Source organism: Eptesicus fuscus, chromosome 13, assembly GCF_027574615.1.
Source record: "Eptesicus fuscus isolate TK198812 chromosome 13, DD_ASM_mEF_20220401, whole genome shotgun sequence".
Lineage (NCBI taxonomy): Eukaryota > Metazoa > Chordata > Mammalia > Chiroptera > Vespertilionidae > Eptesicus > Eptesicus fuscus.
This window is the reverse complement of record NC_072485.1, coordinates 82484739-82504168: the sequence shown is the minus strand read 5'-3', so window position 1 is coordinate 82504168 and position 19430 is coordinate 82484739. Positions and strand designations below refer to the sequence as shown.

At 66.7% G+C, this 19430-nt stretch overlaps 1 protein-coding gene across 1 annotated transcript; it reads left to right on the top strand.

The window, feature by feature from the left end:
• The first annotated feature begins 2192 nt into the window (after positions 1–2192).
• Positions 2193–17128, top strand: CD6 (CD6 molecule). The gene is made up of 13 exons (XM_054725725.1): positions 2193–2284; positions 3819–3925; positions 4920–5261; positions 5811–6122; positions 7201–7503; positions 9953–10018; positions 11511–11651; positions 11946–12041; positions 13129–13251; positions 15230–15301; positions 15560–15724; positions 15990–16097; positions 16573–17128. The coding sequence occupies exons 1-13, from the start codon at positions 2193–2195 to the stop codon at positions 16635–16637; spliced, it is 1992 nt and encodes a 663-aa protein (XP_054581700.1). The 3' UTR covers positions 16638–17128.
• The last annotated feature ends 2302 nt before the right edge of the window (positions 17129–19430 follow it).

Genomic DNA, 19430 nt, shown 5'->3' with positions numbered 1-19430 from the left:
CGGAGAGACGGGGCGGGGCAGGCGTGGCCCCGTGGCCGCCGAGGACGACGGTTTGTGCTCGGGTGGGAGGAAGGTGCAGGTGGCCCTGGAGCCAGAGGGGTTTGCACTGCGCGGTCCACTCACGCGTGGATTTAAACAAACCCCGTGCATCTGTCCCTCTTCCTCACGAGTTCCTGACGCCAGTGTCTGTCCTCCAGCTCGCTCCATAAGAGCCCCGTCGGCGATGCACACAGCCTACAGCACGCGTGCGCACTGGCTGTGCGTGTTAGCGGTACGCAGGAGGCTGGCGCGTGCGCACTGGCTGTGCGTGTTAGCGGTACGCAGGAGGCTGGCGCGTGCGCACTGGCTGTGCGTGTTCGCGGTACGCAGGAGGCTGGCGCTAGTTCAGTTGGGGGGAGTCCAAAGTTCTACGCAGACTTGCGATTGCGTGGGGGGGGGGGGGGGTTTGGCACCTCTGACCCCCGCGTGGCTCCAGAGTCAGCTGTGTGGTCAGTGGCCAGCGGCCTCCCTTTCCCTCAGGCCTGGGCAGCGGGGAGCAGGGCAGCGCCTCGGCGCGGGGGCAGGAGCGGCGCCGCCGTGGCCCGAGAGCCGCGCGTTTCACAGACGGTGTCCACGCGCCCCCGCCGTGGCCCGTCCCCGCCCGGCGCCGGCGCAAACCGCAGTCCACCGGCTCGGCTCGCCCGGCCACACGGCAGAGGCGGCTGCGGTCACGCTCCTTCCCGCGTCTCCGTTCTCAGCCACGAGAGAGGAATTTCCTGGGGCGCGGCCGTGGGCAGATGCACTGGCGCCGGGCAGGCTGTGCGCCTCCGACTCCCGGACCCTCCTGAGGACACTCACCCCCCCTCCTGCTCCGGTCCCCCCCACGCTCACCACCCCCTCTGCTCCGGTCCCCCCACAGTGCCGGCTCAGCGAACGCTCATGGGCCGCGGGCAGCGGCGACAGGCTCATTCTCAGCTGTGGGACGTGGTCGCTCGCACGGCCTCCCGTTCCTGAGCGAGAGAGAGAGAGAGAGAGAGAGAGAGAGAGAGCACGTTCCAGAAGTCACCAGGCGCCTGCTCCCTCTCCGCGCTTCCTGTCGCTGCCGGCGGTGGAGAGCAGGGGATCGGACCCGGGGGGACTGGCGCCCTCTCGGGCGGGGACCCCGAAGCCTGGCCGCCCCGTCTGTCCGTCTGTGCTGCCTCGGCTCGGGCTGCTGGAGCGGCACCTGGCAGCGCGGCCTGAACACTTCGTTCCTCGCTCTGGAGGGGACAGTCCGAGGTCCAGGCGCCGGGAGACGGTTTCGGGGGCCCCTCCCTGGTTTGTGGACAGCGCCTCCTGCTGCGTCCTCACAGGCCGGAGAGAGGGATCCTGTTTCTTGCTCTTTTTTTTTTAATCCCGAGGACCCTGACCCCACCTCACCCCAATGACACCCCAACGGCCCTAAACCCTGACACATCCCAGCGGGGAGGAGGGCGTCGACATATACATGTGAGGGGGACACAGCCATTCAGTCATCGGCATGCGCACCGAGCGTTCTGTGTGTCCCCGATCGAGAGAGTGAAAACGAAGACACACAGACCCGTGACGTCAGTAAGAGACCAGCTCCCCATCCAAGTCACTGTCCCTCCCTCCCGGGGGAGAGGTCACCCCAACCTTCCTGACCTTGGAGAGTCCCCGCGGGTGCCGCCTGGTCGATTCCCCACGGCCACTCCAGGCAGCCCCCCCAACCCCCCAGCGAGGCCCACACTGGCCCGCGGAGCCCCCAGGACAGCCCCCCATCACACCCCATGGTGCACACAGGATCACATCCACACACACACATCCCATACTACACACACACACACACACACACGCACACACGCACGCACATGCGCACTGCAGCCAGCGCCCCCGGCCCCCCACCTCGCCGGCGCACGTGGGAACATTGAGACCCGCGATGGAGCCCTGGGACCGTTGCCGTGGGAACCTGGATGCTAAACCCTAACGGAGGGCGTGCGGATCCCCGTTCTGAACAGTCATTCGCCGGAGCCGTTTCTCCTCCGGGGCCGGGCTGGGCCGCCGAGCGGGCGTCGGGAGGCCGGGCCCCGAAGGCCTGACTGCTTCCTGTCTGAGTGATGGAGTGGCCCGGCGGTGCTGGTGGGAGAGCTGTGTCTGCAGGGTGCGTGTGTGTGCGTGTGTGTGCATGTGTGTGTGTGTGTGTGTGTGTACGTGGCATGGGCACACTCCTCTGGGTGTGGGTCCCCGGAGTCCTCTCAGGCGAGGCCGAGAATGTGGAGCAGCCATGCCTGCGCCTGAGCCCTTTACCGTCAGGCCGGGCCAGGCCAGGCTGCGGTAACAAACACGCCCAGTCTCCATGTCTCGGCACAGTAAGGGTCCCCTCTCACTCACACAACACCCATCGTTGTGCTCTGTGAGGTCCTCTCCTCCGGAACCCGGGCCTTAGAGAGGCCCTGCCCCGCTCTCCCTCCGCGCTCCGCACCGGGGTGTCCCGCCCACGGGCCGGTTCCTGGGAGACGGTTCAGATCGGGCCCTGCCCCTGGCTGGCAGGTGGCCTTGGGCTGCGTGTCATCAGGGTCCTCACAGGAAGCAGGTGGCACGCTGAACGTGGAAGTTTGCGGGGGCTTCATTCCCAAGGCACGTTCACAGGATATGCAGTAACGAGAGTTCGGGGTGCTGCGCCCCCCCCCCCGGGAGCTCGGGGTGCTGCGCCGTCCCCCCCGGGAGCTCGGGGTGCTGCACCGTCCCCCCTGGGCCCGCACACAAGGCCCGGGCGAGGCCAGCGAGACCCGAAGGGGCGGGGACGGCCTTGAGAGGGATGATGACCTTCCGATGCTTGAAGGGTCCCCGGGATGGAGCCAGCGGAATAATCACCATGACCCCCCTCCCCCCTCCCCCGTCCCCACTGGGGCTTCCCGTTGGCCCAGGAGGATGCAGGTTTAGACCGAGCAGGTGGCCTCCCAGGCCGGGGGCACGGCGCTCCGGCCGGCTCCGGTTCCTGTCCCTCGGCCCCTTCCCCCTTTGTGAGGAGTGGGCGCTGACCTGCCTCCCCGCGCACCAACAGACGCAAAGGCCCGCGGCCGTTCCCCGCAAACGCTGAGCTCTCCGCCTGGAAGCAGCGCGGCGCCCACGGCTCGCAGCCCAGGCGCACGGCCCCCTCGGGTCTGCTACGGACCCCCAGACACAGTTCCCACCCAATGTCCTTTCTAAGAACAGCGCCATTTTCAACTTCTTCTCTGTTTACTCCTCACCCGAGGACATGTTCCCATTGGTACTTAGGGCGAGAGGAAGAGACAGGGGAGACAGAGAGAAACATCGATGAGAGAAACACATCCATGGGCTGCCTCCTGCACGCGCCCCCCCGAGGGGCCTAGGCCAGGGAAGAGCCTGCAACCGAGGTCCTTGCCCTTGACCGAATCGAACCCGGGACTCTGCAGGCCAACGCTCTCCCCACGGAGCCACACCGGTCAGGGCTCAAGTTTCCTTGTATGTCAGGTGTTTCAGAGATTGTACCCCTTAAGCCACAATAGCTTCCTAAGCTCCCGCCCGTGAGGCGGGCTCTGGCAGGGAGAGTGACCGGGCAGCGGAGGGTCAGCGGCGGGGTCGTGGCCTGGCCCCCCCCCCCCCCCCGGCCCTTCCTCTCTGCTCTGCTGCGGCTCGAGGACGCACGCACTTACTATGTGACGTGGCGGCCGCTGCGGCTCCAAAGCGTGAGGCTTTCCCTCCCCGGGGGGAGGGGGCAGGCGAAGGCACCCCAGGCCCAGGCCCTGTCTCTCTGCGGCCCCATCAGCCGCAGCGGCTCCAGCCCCTCGCGCGCCCGCCTCTGTGCCCTCCGTGCCCAGTTCACTCGCCCACCGCGGCTGCTGCTGGTTGGTTTCAGGTCACCCGTCGCCAGCCCCCTCCGGCCAGCCCAGCCCCAGCCGTGCCGAGAGCCCGCCCTCGGAGCCAGGTGAGGACACGGCCTCCTGGGCCCCAGGTGAGGACACGGCCCCCTGGGCCCTGGCCAGCGTCCCGAGGCCCAGCAGGGTGTCTGGGGGGACAGGAGGGGACGTGGACTTGTGGCCGCCAGGGCGGCTCCCTAACTCCAGACCACACCTCCTTCCGCGCCCCGTGTCCGAGGGCTCCTCGGGCCTCGGGGTCAGAACCCCATCCGAGAGGCCACTGGGGAGTCACATGCAGGTGGCCAGGGCGCAGGGAGCATCTTAGGGACCTGCTGAGAAGAAGCTAAAAAGCCTTGATGGGGGGGAGGGGGTGGGTGGCGTGGGGGAGGTGGGGAGGGGGTTGGGGACGGGGGGTCCCACCAGGTGGGCCCTAGGTGAGCTCCACAGACATTTGTAAGGACTGACTCTGTGCCAAGCTGAGCGCGAACACTGGGGGTGCCATGCTGGGGTAGCTCCCCAAGGAGGGACTCTGGGGAGGGAGAACCACCTCACACCCCGTCACCCCGTCACCCCATCACCCCGTCACCCCGTCACCCCATCACTGCCCCACCCCGTCACCCCGTCACCCCGTCACTGCCCCACCCCGTCACCCCATCACCCCGTCACCCCGTCACCCAGTCACCCCGTCTGCCCTGCGGGTTCCAGGTCACAGGGGCCTCCACTGCGGTCAGTACCCTCAGGACAGAGAGAGGCCTGGGGGACCCCCGGCCCCGCAATACCAGGGGCGTCTGAGCCCAGGCCCTGCCTCCCTTACACAGGTGCCCGTGAGGCAGGGGTGAGAGGGGAGGGTCCCGGGGTCCCAGGCCCACTGCTCCTTCCCGCCTAGGGTCACCCCCAGCCCCTCCTCCTGACCTAAGGAGAAGCAGGGTCAGGCCTGAGGGGGGCTTGGGGATGACCAGTCCCGCCCTGAGGCCGGGTCGGTGGGTGCTGTCCGTCCGGAGGCAGGAAGGGGTGGGGCACGGCAGGGCCTGCGGGGGCTTCAGCCGGGCCTGGTGCTTGCAGGGCGGCGGCTGGAGGTCCGCCTGGTGAACGGGAGCAGCCGCTGCAGCGGGACCGTGGAGGTGCGGGCAGGAGCGGCCTGGGAGCCCCCGTGCGGGGCGCTCTGGGACCGCGGCGCCTCCGAGGCCGCGTGCCGCGCGCTGGGCTGCGGCGGGGCCGAGCGGGGGCCGGACCGGCCCACCCCGCTGCCGCTGGACCGCGCCCTGGGGAACGCCAGCGGGACGCCGAACGCCACGTGGGCCCTGGCGCCCGTGGTCCTGTGCAGCAGCGGCGCGTGGCCGCTCTGCCGGCTGGAGCGGCAGCCGTGCATCCGCGCCGGGCCGCCCGCCCAGGCCACCTGTGCAGGTACCGCCCCGCCCCGCCCCGCCCCGCCGCTGAGCCAGGCCGGCCCCCACCTCCCGGCCCCCCAGGCCCTCACGGCTGCCCCAGCCCCGGGCACTGGGCCCAAGCTGCCCTCCGGACGGCCCCCCACCCACCACCATCGAAACACAACTGGTGCCCACACCCCAGGACGCAGCCTGGTCTCACTGACAGCTCTGAGCCTGTGCCCCCCTCTCCGCTCACCCCCCCAACTCCAACTGGCCCGCTTGTCCCAACCAACCCCGAAGTCCCCAGTCCTCATGGCGTCTGCAGGCTTTACTCGCTGGTCCCGTCCCCCATCCCTCTCTGGACCTCTGTCTCCTTTATCCCCACCCCGACCCCCAAATACATAAATATGCCAGGTTCCCAGGGTCCCTTAGCACCGGGCTCCCAGGCCTGGGCCCTGCTCTCCAGGCCCCGCCCACCGGCTCCACAGCCCTGCCCACAACTACCCTGACCAGTACCTACCACCCGACACCCCTCCCTTCTTTTCCCCTCCCCTGCCCTCCCCATAACCCCTTCTCCCCACCCCAGAGAACCGCGACCTGCGGTTGGTGGACGGCGGCAGCCCGTGCGCCGGCCGCGTGGAGATGCTGGAGCACGGCGAGTGGGGCTCTCTGTGTGACGACACGTGGGACCTGGAGGACGCCCACGTGGCGTGCAGGCAGCTGGGCTGCGGCTGGGCCATCCAGGCCCTGCCGGGCTCGCACTTCGCCCCCGGCCGAGGCCCCATCCACCGGGACCAGGTGAACTGCTCTGGCACCGAGGCCTATCTGTGGGACTGCCCGGGGCGGCCTGGAGAGCGCTACTGTGGCCACAAGGAGGACGCCGGCGTGGTGTGCTCAGGTCAGTGGGTGACGCCTCTGAACCCCGGTCCTCCACCAGCACTTACTGCAGGCCTACTGGGCGCCAGGCCTGGAGTTCGCGCGGGCGAGAGTGTCCCTGTCCTGGCACGGGCTCTGTCCGGGAGGGACGGTGAGGCCAGACCAGCACCGCCCCAGGCAGTGGTGCTAAACGCCCCCAGAGAGAAAGCCAGGGGCAGCTTCGAGGCAGCGGGCAGCCCGAGCCGGAGGGATGAACCCACCCACTTCTTAGGGTGAGGCTCTTCCTGAGTGGGAGGCAGCCACCTGGTTCGGAGCAGCACGGGGAAACGGAGGCAGGGAGGCCCCGAGGAGGCTGCTGGCAGTCCAGACAGGCCGTGAGGTTCTGGTCCAGCCAATGCCTCTCTGTAACGTGCACAGGAACCGGGGTGCGGGGGGGGGGGGGGGCGGGGGATGGAGCGTCTCGTTAAATGTAGATTCTGACTCCGTGGTTCTGGGACACGACTTGAGATTCTTCATTTTTAAAAAATATATATTTTATTGATTTTTTACAGAGAGGAAGGGAGAGGGATAGAGAGTTAGAAACATCGATGAGAGAGAAACATCGATCAGCTGCCTCCTGCACACCCCCTACTGGGGATGTGCCCGCAACCAAGGTACATGCCCTTGACCAGAATCGAACCCTGGGACCCTTGAGTCCACAGGCCGAGGCTCTATCCACTGAGCCACACCGGTGAGGGCGAGATTCTGCATTTTTAACCAGACTCTGTAACCAAACCAGGTCCAGCTGCCTGTTTCCACCAAAGCCAAACCCGCGAGACAGGTGCTGGTGAGAAGGAAATGGGTTTATTCAAGTGCCGGCCACCTGAGAAGATGGGGACTCTTGTCCCAAAGCCCATCCTGACATCTAGTGCGGCAGAGGGTTTATCGGGAGGGCGAGGGCCTGCAGAAGCAGGAGAGCAGGCGGGCGGGGCTGTGGACAGGCAGGCAGTGTCCTTGCTGGTCCGACATGGATGTGCAGGGCCAGCAGCCTCGAGTTGGCCGTCTGGTTTCCTGAGGCCCTGGGGACCCGGACCTGACGCCGAGCCCCTCGCTCCCCACAGAGCACCAGTCGCTGCGCCTGACGGGGGGCACGGACCGCTGCGAGGGGCAGGTGGAGGTGCACTTCCGCGGGGCCTGGAGCACCGTGTGCGACAGCGAGTGGTACCTCCCGGAGGCCCGGGTGCTCTGCCGGGCCCTGGGCTGTGGCACCGCGGCCGAAATTCCCCGGGGGCCGCCCCACGCCCGGGAGGGCCGCATGTACTACTCGTGCCGGGGAGACGAGCCCACCCTCTCGGACTGCTGGTGGCGGTTCAACAACTCCAACCTGTGCAGCCAGTCCAAGGCCGCCAGGGTCCTCTGCTCAGGTACCGCCCCTCCCCCCCCCACATACACACACACATACACACACACTCACACACATACACACACACACACACACATACACACAACACACACACACACACACATACACACACATACACACACATACACACACACACACACATACACACATACACACATACACACATACACACACACTCCACACACACATACACACATACATACACACACATACACACATACACACATACAACACACACACAATACACACAACACATACACACACATACACACACACATACACACACACACACACAACACACAACACATACACACACACACACATACACACACACACACACACAATACACACATACAACACACACACACACAACACACAACACATACACACACACACACACATACACACACACACAATACACACATACAACACACACACATACAACACACAACACACACATACACACACATACACACACATACACACACAATACACACATACACACATACACACATACACACATACAACACACACACAACACACAACACATACACACACATACACACATACATACACACACATACACACACATACACACACACACTCACACACTCACACACTCACACATACACACACATACACACACTCACACACTCACACACTCACACACACTCCACACACACTCACACACTCACACACACACATACACACACACACACACTCACACACTCACACACTCACACACACACACATACACACACACACACATACACACACACACACAATACACACATACACACATACACACATACACACATACACACACACTCACACACACATACATACACACTCACACACACACACTCCACACACACTCACTCACTCACACACATGCGCATACATACACACATATATATACACACACACATATACACACATACATAATACACACACACACACACTCACACACACACACATACACACACACTCTCACATACACACATACACACACTCACACACACAGATACATACACACACACATACACACATACATAATACACACATACACACACACTCACACACACACCACACACACACAATACACACATACACACATACACACACATATATACATAATACACACACACTCTCACATACACACATACACACACTCACACACACAGATACATACACACACACACATACACACATACATAATACACACATACACACACACTCACACACACACCACACACACAATACACACATACACACATACACACACATATATACATAATACACACACACTCTCACATACACACATACACACGTACACACACTCACACACAGAGATACATACACACACATACACACACATACACATATACATACACATACACACACATAGACATACACACACATACACAGACACACACACAGGGGTGGACCAGGAATTCCACTGAATCCGCAGCCCGAGTCCCGCCGCGTGGACGAGGTGGGGAAGGAGACGTCCTGGCATGAGAGGGACCCCCGCCCCTTCAGGCCCCGCAGACGCTGCCAGGCAGCCGGGCGTCTCTTCCACGCGTCCTCCACGCAGCCTCGGCCGTGACCGGACCTTACGATGCCTGTTCTGTGCTGGTCGGTGGTTCCGTGGGCTGGGGCTGGCTCAGGAATGACAGCGGCTGGCCATCCCGGGGCTGGAGATCCTATAAAAACCCTCTCCGGAGACACGGGTCGCAGTGACAGCGCCGGAGCCCTGACCCCGGCCCGGCCTCGCCACGCCCTGGTCTGTCTCATTTTGGCGCAAAGCCACACCCCCACGCAGGACCCGGGTCCTCCTGACCTTCAACGCCCCGAGGCGGCGCGGTCGCTGGTGTACGCGCCGTGACGGACCCAGTGCTGCCCCAAACTCCCCTGCCTGTCGTCAGTTGGGGTGATTGGCGCCACCCCCGGTTTCAGGGGTGTTGAGGTGGACACACGAGAGCGTTAGACCTGAAGAGACGCGGTATGAGCGTGTCTGCGCTTCAGTTCAGGCCGGTGGATCTGCCGCGCGCCCGCCCGGGCGGCCGGGAAATCCCGGAGCTCCCCCGGGACTTTGGGGTCCTGCCCTCCCTTACCTGCCACGTGATAATGACGAGGGCCAGCGTCCCCCCTCGGGAGGCCCCCCGCCCCCAGGAGCAAACCCGGCCGAAAGGAAAGGGGTTCGTGGCTGCGGCAGGTTGCACAGAGGGGAGCTCATTGTTATTAGCCCACGTTCTAACCACGGGACGCGCCCAGCGTGTAGTCCATGATGTTCTCCTTAGTGTGTGTGTGTGTGTGTGTGGGGCGGGGAGACGGTTTCCTGAGCCACATGCCCCCGGGTCGTGCCCCTGTCCCGGGTCACTGGTCTGTGTGGCACGCAGTAGGTGCTCAGGAACATGTGCCGAGTGACTGCGTGGTGCTCCCGACAGGTTCACGGAAGCTGCTCAACGGGTCCACGTCTGACCTTCCCACAAGCGCACCGCCGGCCACCGCAGGTGAGTGTCTCAGGCTCGGGGACATGGGTGCACGTGTGTGTACATGTGTGTACATGTGTGTGTGTGTATGGACGTATGTGTGTCTGCATGGATGGGGCCTGATCGAGGCTTGTCCCCACCTCCAGACACTGGACTTGCCTCTCCAGGCTCTCGGCCACCCCCCCCGTCCCCCCGCCTCGTCAGCTCCCCGAATCCTGCTGCCTGGGCAGGAGTCCACGGCCCACGCCCCCGTGAGCTCTGGCAGGCGGGAGGGTAGCGCTGGAGAGCCGAGCGGGTCTGACAGGCCAGGTGGGGGTGCGAGGCGAACAGCCAGCGTGTTTGCGTGTTCTGGGCCCCGGCCCCGCGCTTCCTCGTCCCTGGTTCCCAGCCTTTCGCCCTCGCAGCCGCCGCCCGGGGAGGACTCGTCCTAACCCTCCGGGGGAGGCGGGAGGCCAGGCTCAGGGTGCGAGGCAGCCAGCCGGTGGGGGGGGGGGTGTTTGGGGGAGGGGCTGGATTTGCATCCAGGGTTCTGAGCCCCAGACCCACGCTCGGCCTGTCGCCAGCGGCGTGCCGCGTGGCCGGCTTCGGGCAGCCCCCCAGCCGCAGCCCCAGCGGGCCGTTCCTGGGCTCTCTGCGCGCAGAGCCCTGGCGAGGGCGTGGGAGGGGCACGCGGGCAGGACCCCGTGTTGCTGGGCGCCCCGGGGATGAGTCTGTGTGAAGCGCATAGAATAGCGTGGGGCGCGGTGCCCGGCGGCGCTGTCTGGGCGTCGGCTGCTCTGTGATGAGCTAGTCCAGCCCGGAGCCCCGTGCCCGCTGGGGCCGGCTCAGCCCGGAGCCCCGTGCCCGCTGGGGCCGGCTCAGCCCGGAGCCCCTGTGCCCGGCTCAGCCCGGAGCCCCGTGCCCGCTGCGGGGCCGGCTCAGCCCGGAGCCCCGTGCCCGCTGGGGCCGGCTCAGCCCGGAGCCCCGTGCCCGCTGGGGCCGGCTCAGCCCGGAGCCCCGTGCCCGCTGCGGGGCCGGCTCAGCTCAGCCCGGAGCCCCGTGCCCGCTGCGGGGCCGGCTCAGCTCAGCCCGGAGCCCCGTGCCCGCTGCGGGGCCGGCTCAGCTCAGCCCGGAGCCCCCTGCCCGCTGCGGGGCCGGCTCAGCGTTTCCGTCTCTGGGAGGCCAGCCTTCCCCCCCCATCGAGAATCAGATGCCCCCAGCCCCCCCACCCCTCAGCGGAGCGGCCTGCACTGCGCTGGGCTGAGCGGACAGTGGATGGCCCTCCGGACAGAGACCGGGCAGCTGGGAGCCGGCCCCGCAGCGGGCGCTGAGCAGAGAGCTCGGGGTCAGGGGTCAGGAGGAAGGGCCACCCAGCCGGCGACTCATCGGGATGCGGGTGCGGAGCACACTCTTCACCGGCACCGACGCCGGGAGGAGACACGGTGTAAAAGGGAGGGGGAGCCGCAGGCAGGACGGGGCGGCGAGGAGAAGCCGCTGTCCCTCCTCTGTCTCCCTGACGGGCTCTCGCTTCCAGAGCCGGCGGGGACGGTGCCCGCGGAGGACTGGACGCCGCGGGAGCTGGCGCTGCTCGTCCCCTGCGTGGTTCTGGGAGCCCTCCTGCTGGGCGCGCTCATCGGCATCTGCGTCCTCCTCGTGCGGGTGAAAGGGAAATACGGTGGGTACGGCGCCCGGGAGCCGCAGGGGAGGCCCGGCCCGGGTGCAGCCCGCTCGGGGGGCGGGGAGCTTGGGGGACCCCAGCAGGAGTAGCAGTGATTCAGCCCTGGACTTGGGAGAACCCCTGGATGGGGAGGATTTTCCCAGCATGCCCGCGGGAGTGGACCGATGTGGCCCCATGGGAGGACCAGACCGTGTGTGGGGGGGGCGGGGGGAGGAGGGAAGGGGATGGACAGAGCCAGGCAGACGGGAAGGGAACCAGCAATGACCTGCAGGGTCTCCGCCCCTCCCACAGCCCTCCCTGCTGCCGTGACGCCCCAACACCGGCCCGCCGCCCTGGCAGGGGTCAATAGCTACCAGGAGGTCCCCAGCACCGTCCCCAAAGAAGAAGGTAGGGTGCGACGCCCCTGGGGCGGCAGGAAGGGTACCGGGCAGGGCCCCAGCCAGGAGGAGGCCTGTGCCAGCTCGCCGGCCTTGGTGGGGGAGCTGGCAGAGCCGTCATTCTAGGCCCCTGGGCTTCCGGGTTCGGGACCAACACAGGACCTTGCTCTCCCGGGAAACCCCGCTCTGCTGATTGGCTGGCAGGTTGCGATGTCATTTCCTCTTCTTAAAAATTTTTATACTTTTATTGATTTCAGAGCGGAAGGGAGAGGGAGATAGAAATATCCATGATGAGAGAATCATGGATCGGCTGCCTCCGGCACGCCCCCCCATTGGGGATCGAGCCCGCAACCCAGGCACGTGCCCTTGACCGGAATCGAACCCGGGACCCTTGAAACCACAGGCCGAGGCTCCATCCACTGAGCCACACCGGCCAAGGCTGCATTTCCTCTCTCGGTGGCTTGTCCACTCAGCCTCCCTGCGGCCCGCCACCATTCTCCTGGGACGTGGTTTCATCCCAGTGTTCCGAAGGCAAGCACTCGGACCGCTCGCCCATGCCCTCTGACACGCGGGTCCTGCCTCTCGGAGCTCTGCTCACAGAGCTGGGTCTCGTCACGTCGTGTTGTGACTATTGAATCGCCTTTGTCCGAAAAGCACGCTCTGCAGCACCGTGTGCCTGAGGAGAGAGTGTGACCGCAGAGCCTGAGCAGGGCTGGGCTCCGAGCAGCCGCTCCCTGAGCAGGAGGGGCTAAGGGCAAGGTGAGGGCCTCCGTGCCTCAGTCTCCTCAGCTGTACACTGGGCCACCGATGGACGCTCCCTCCCGAAGCTGCTGTGAGGGTTCAGTGAGGCCATATTTGTGAGCGTTAGGGCAGCGCCGGGCAGGCAGTGCTGCTGTGAGCGTTCGTCACTGAGTGTCACTCAGTCCCGTGTGTGCGATGGGCGGGCACCGCCGGGAAACCCAGGCTGCGGGCTTGTGGCAGAGGCGCTGCCTGGCGCTCTCCCTGCCTCTCTGTCTCCGCATCTACGCCGTCTGCCGCCTCTCCCCGCGCCCCCCGCCCACCCCTTGGCCACGGGCCCCACTCTGTTCTCTCCCCAGCTCCCAAGCTGCCCATCCAGGCCCAGGCCCCGCCCCCCGCGGACTCGGACTCCGGCTCCGACTCAGACTATGAGCACTATGACTTCGGCGCCCAGCCTCCCGTGGCCCTGACCACCTTCTACAGTGAGTGCCGAGCTGGGGAGAGGCCCGGCGGCCGCGGGCCTCCAGCAGGTCCCAGCGATGACCCCTGCACAGCCAGGGTGGAGCCCCCCGGTTGCCCACCGGCTCCACTGTCGGAGGCCCCACACGGAAGGGTTCAAAGTGCTCGCGGCCCTGGAGGCCTCGCCACGCTCCAGGCACGGCCTCCCCCTCCTTCCCGCCCACGCTCGCCTCTGGCCACGTGGGGCCTTAAGGCCTGTCCTTCACGCTCCCCCGAGGTGGCTGTGTCTGCGCGACACGAGGGAGTCAGGGGAGACACCGTCCCGTCAGCTTCCTGCACGCTCACACTCTTTCTGTGCCCCGACCCTCCAGCGGCCCGCCCCCGCCCCCAACCTCCACCGTGAGCCCAGCTTCTCCGGTTCTCTGCTCTGTCTTCCGGGGTAGCAGGGCCCAGGCAAAGCTGGGGGGCTGAACGAGAGCAGAGAATCCCGCACCCACTGTGGCCTCCCTGGGAGCTGGTGGCAAATTCCCGAGCCCCGCCCCGCACCTGCTAAATAAGTTAGGGTGACAGTTGGCCGTGTGTGACAGAGACCCCGAGTGACAGTGTCCCCCGACGTTGGCCCAGGCCCAGGCTCCTTCCCTCTGGTTGCTCTGCCGTCCCGAAGGTGTCGCCCTCGTCCGCGTGGTCCAGAGTGGCTCACCACCACGCCCACGTCCCAGCCAGCGGGAGAGGGGGTCGGAAGGTGGGGCGTGCCCTCCCCTAAGGCCGGAGATGCCTACGTGGCTCCCACTTGGGGTTCGCCAGCCGGAACTTGACCCGCCAGCTGCAAGAGAGGCGGGGAGTCGGAGCCTGTGTCCGAGGCCGCCGTGTGTCCCGATAAAGGCAGAGGGTCCCACGACAGGAGAGGAAGTGGATCTGGGGACGCCAGGCCTCTGGGATGCAAATGGCCCCACTTCTTCCGGCTGAGAACCTGAGGCCAGGCCTCTGAGCCGGGAGGCCAGGAGCCGGGGTGCCAGGCTTGGAAGAGCCGACTGCAGTTCAGACCCCGCGTCCGTCCGGGAGCTCCTGTGGGGCTGCCCTCCTGGTTCTGGAGGGAGGTGCCGGGCCTGTGGCGGGTCCCAGGCCCTCCAGCTTACGCTCTGGGCGCGCCTCCTGCCCAGATCTGCCCACCGCGGGGAAGGCCCCCGCCTCGGGGTTCTCTGCAGTAGCGGGAGGGGCACCTGGGGACAAGGGGTACGGCACGAGGGCTTCTGGCCAGAAGCAGCCTGTCCCCGCCTGGTTTCCTGGACCAGGACGTGAGCCCGGACGTCCTTCTGTGCCCTGGGGTGGGCCTCCCGCCGGTCCAGCCTCAGGCTCAGGCCTCCTCCAGGCTCAGGCCTCCTCCAGGCTCAGGCCTCCTCCAGCCTCAGGCTCAGGCCTCCTCCAGGCTCAGGCCTCCTCCAGCCTCAGGCTCAGGCCTCCTCCAGGCTCAGGCCTCCTCCAGCCTCAGGCTCAGGCTTCCTCCAGGCTCAGGCCTCCTCCAGCCTCAGGCTCAGGCTTCCTCCAGGCTCAGGCCTCCTCCAGCCTCAGGCTCAGGCCTCCTCCAGGCTCAGGCCTCCTCCAGCCTCAGGCTCAGGCTTCCTCCAGGCTCAGGCCTCCTCCAGCCTCAGGCTCAGGCTTCCTCCAGGCTCAGGCCTCCTCCAGCCTCAGGCCTCCTCCAGGCTCAGGCCTCCTCCAGCCTCAGGCTCAGGCCTCCTCCAGCCTCAGGCTCAGGCCTCCTCCAGCCTCAGGCTCAGGCTTCCTCCAGGCTCAGGCCTCCTCCAGCCTCAGGCCTCCTCCAGGCTCAGGCCTCCTCCAGCCTCAGGCTCAGGCCTCCTCCAGCCTCAGGCTCAGGCCTCCTCCAGCCTCAGGCTCAGGCCTCCTCCAGCCTCAGGCTCAGGCCTCCTCCAGCCTCAGGCCTCCTCCAGCCTCAGGGGACAAGAGATGGAGCCTCGGCCCCTCCTCACCACCCTCTGCTTGCAGATTCCCAGCGATACCGGGTCACGGAGGAGGAGGCCCAGCAGAGCCGGTTCCGGATGCCCCCTGTGGAGGAAGGTGGGTTGGCGGGGGGGGGGGGGGGGGGAGGGGCGGGAGGGGTGATGCAGCTCAGCTCACCCGGCAGCCCCAGCAGCCCCCCTCAGTCCCCCCATGGACAGAGCCCTTCCTGGTGTGAACAGCTCCCCGTGGTGGTCAGCTCCTTGCCAAGTCTAATCCTGAGCCTTCGTCTTTGCGCGGCGTCCTCCCCTCCCGGCCGGGGACGTGAAGAGGCGCGTGCCTCCCAGGCCCCCGCCGACCCTGGACCCTGCGTTGCAGATCCCCCCAGCCTGGGCCCCCAGCCCCCCCGGAGCAGCAGCGGGTCCAGCACGTCGTCCGGGGAGGACTACTGCAACAGTCCCCGCAGCCGGCCGCCCCCGTGGGGCCCCCTCCCGGAGCAGCCCCCGCGCTTGGAGCTGGCTGGCTCCCAGGGCACCTTCTCGGGTGAGCGGGGCCCCGGGGCTCTGTGTGCGCAGCCCCCACCCTGCGGCCGGCCTGGCGGGGGACGCAGCCAGCCAGGAGCCCTGAACCGGGCGGGTGCAGACACTCGCTGTGTGACCTCGGGCAAGGGCCCTCCCCTCTCTGGGCCTTCACTGCCTCCTTCATCGAACTAGAGGCTGACTCAGCGGAGTCCTGAGGCCTCCCAGCCCCGGGGGCGCGCGGGCTGGCTGCCTCCAGGGGAGGGTGACTGGCTCTGGGGCCTCCGCAGGGCCCTCGGCTGACGACGGCTCCAGCACCTCCTCCGGGGAGTGGTACCAGAACTTCCAGCCGCCGCCGCTGCCCCCGCCCCCTCCGGAGGAGCTGTTTGCGTGTCCAGGTGCCAGGGGCAGGGGAGGGGGTCCTGGGGGGGGGACAGAGAGGGCTGGGGGCGGAGGAGTCGGGCACATAAGAGAAAAAAGAGAGGTAAAGGGATTACAAGAGAGTGAGCGAGAGGGAAATGGAGCGGATGGGACAGACTGAACGGGGCTCGGAGGGGAGGGGGCTCCCCGCCGGTGGAGGCATTCAAGCGGAAGCAGTGGGTGGCCCGGGGGCTCCCAGCCTCGATGGTCATGGGGTCTGGGGCCACGGAGGCAGGACTGCCCTGGACCCTGGTCCGGCTCTGCCCTCCGGGCGGGCATCCGAGCGAGGGAGACGGCAGAGAGCAAAGGACCAGGTGGGATTCCTGTCCCCCGTCCCCCGCAGGACCACGGGGGGGGGGGGGGGGGGGCGTGGACCTGGCCGCTCGGCTCTGTCCCGGGGGCGTCGGGGCACCGACAGGGCCTCCCGCTGACCTGAGCCTCCCGGCCCCGCAGGGTCCGCCAGCCCGCAGCCCGCGTCCACCGACAACGAGGACTACGACGACATCGGGGCTGCCTAGCCGGCCGGCGAGGCTCCGGGCTCGGCCCGCGCCCTGTCCGCCCTGTGCTCCGGCTGATGGCGCCGACGCTGAGGGCCCGGAGAGGAGGCAGCCACCCTCTGCCTCGTCCACAAACAGAACCCGCTGCCCCCTCTGCCCGCCCCTCCCCGCAGGGCGCGCCGCCCCCAGAGGGCTGCCCTGAGGGCAGAATGGGTGACTCCCGGACCCCGACCGCGGGTTCTGCTGCCCCAGAGCCAGAAGTAGCGAGAGGGGCAGACACGGGCCCATCGGGGCTGCCGGAGGCCTGAGCCGCGGCTGTCCCCGCAGCGGACCCGAATCTGAGCCTCCCACAGCTTACGGCGTCCTGGCTCGACCCAGCGCGGCCACGTGCCCGTCTGTCTGCTTGGGCCGGCGGGAGCCGCCCGGATGAGCCTGTGAACACGCAGCACCAGACCCAGAGCCCTGAACACGGCCACAGCCTCCACGGAGGCCGGGCAGCCTCCACGGAGGCCGGGCAGCCTGGGATTAAACTAACTGCTGAGTGAAACCAGGCGTGGAGTGACCAGTCCTTGACCTCCTGTAGAACCCAGGCTGTGGGCGCGTGTGCATGTGTGTGTGTGTGCGTGTGTGCGTGTGTTGTGCGTGTGCGTGTATTGGTGGGCGCAGGTCTGTCCATCGAGGCGCCTGGGAAAAGTGCTGTGGCTGTGCCCGGACAGACGCTGGGGCTGAAGGACAAGACACAGGCCTGTCCCCGGAGGAGGCGGCGGCTCAGCGTTCAGCAGCCACCGGGCTCCCTGGCCTCCCAGCCCAGCCGGGCAGTGGGCCTGGGCTGTGGCCGAGTGGGTCCTGCCTGGGCCCCCACAGGGACAGTGCGAGGGGGTTCTTGCTCAGAGCTGCCTGGCCAAGAAGTTGATCCCAGGCCCGGGAGGGGGTGGGGGAGGGGGGGAGGGATGAGGAAGGGGGTGGGGAGGAGTGAGGGGTGGGGGAGGGGCCGTGGACGTGGAGGGGCTGTGGACGTGGAGGGGCCGTGGACGTGGAGGGGCTGTGGACGTGGAGGGGCTGTGGACAGGGCTCAGAGGAATTCCCCGCCAGCTCAGGCGCTGGCATCTCAGCTGCTGCCGTGGCCGATGCCCCTCCTCGGCCTCGAGGGTGAGGCTGGGGCCCAGTGCCCTCTGGGCCCGCCCAGGCAGGGGTGCAGGGGTGCAGGGGTGCAGCGGGGCTGGCAGTGGGCCTGCTCTCAGGGCTGAGGGGCCTGTGTCTGTTCACCTGTCCCAGAGGTGGAGGCGCTGGCTCCCCCCAGGGCAACCGTCACAGGATGTGGTTGCTGCTGTGATGGGCCCCTCCCCAGGCCGAGGGGGATTCCTGGGGGCGGAGCCAGTGCTGGGTGGGCGGGGACAGAGGCCCAGGGCCCTCTGTGGAAGCCTCTTTCTGTCAGAGGCCTGGGTTCAAGTCCTGTCCTGGCTGTGTGGTCTCAGGCAAGTCACTCACCATCTCTGAGCCTTCGCGGTGAGGCCTGACTGTAGAGTGCGCACGCAGGGGTAGGCACCGCAGGGTGACGGCGAGGGATAGGGTCTCGGCGATCAATAACCGCTCCCTCTCGTTGTGAATCAATAGGGGAGAGATCTCCTTAAAAGGAGAGAGGGGAGCCCGGCCCTCGGGGCTCAGGGGTTGATCATTGACCTGGGAGCCAGGAGGCCCCGGTTCCATTCCGGTCGGGGCACAGGCCCGGGTTGCAGGCTCGATCCCCAGTGGGGGGCGTGCAGGAGGCAGCGGATCACTGATTCTCTCTCCTCATTGAGGTTTCTCTCTCTCTCCCTCTCCCTTCCTCTCTGACATCAATAAAAACATATTTTTAAAAAGGAGAGAGGGGAGGAGACAGCCGTCATGCTGGGGCACTGGGCGCCTCGGCCCAGCCCCATTTGCCAGGTCAGGAGGCTGAGTCCTGGCCGGGCAAGGCCTGCCCCACGGCCACTCCGAGAGTTAGCAGCCAAGTCAAAATTCCCCCCACCCCGGAAGGTGGTGACACCCTCTCTTCTCCCCGAGTTCTCCCTCGTGTCTCGCCAAAGCCCCTCCCCCTGCCCCCACACCAGCACGAGAGAACTGGGGTTCCTGAGACATGACCCCCTGCCCCTCCAGCCCCGGGCAGCCCAGAGGCACCCGGGCACCCATGGCAGGGGCCCTCCTGAGGGCTGGCGCCAGCACCTGCCAGAGCCGGCCCCTGGGTGGGGTCGGGGGCTGCTCACGGGGAGGGCCCCCAATGTCTGTGCCTCCAGGGGACTCGGACCGTCCGCCTGAGGGGAGTCACCAGCAGAGCCGCCCTTTCAGGGGACCAGGGGCATCCTGAGCCTCGGGGCTCCGGGAGAGGAATGGAGGTGCCGCTGAGCCCCGAGGTCCGACGTCCACACGGGCGGGGCTGCACCCGAGAACGGAGATGCTGCGGCCGACTCGCGGCTGTGCGAGCGCGGGGAGAGGATGGTGCGCGGGGACTGAGGGGCCCGGGAGCCCCGGCCCAGCTGGAGAGAGGCCGCCCGAAGGCTTCCTGGGGGGTGATGCCCGAGTGGGGCTGCGAAGGATGAGTAGGAGTTCGCGATGACGAAGAGAGGGAAGGGCAGTCCAAGCCGCTGGAACGGCCTATCAAAGAGCCAATCAGAAGCCTGGGGTTCATGAGGTCAAAGGGGACCCAGCCTAGGAAGAGGACACCAGTTCCCAGACTGAGGTCCCGAGGGGAGGACCAGGCCCAGAGAGGCTGAGGGAGATGCTCGGTTGCACAGCCGCCCGCCCGCCCTTCCGGTGCCTCACATTCCCGGGTCCTCA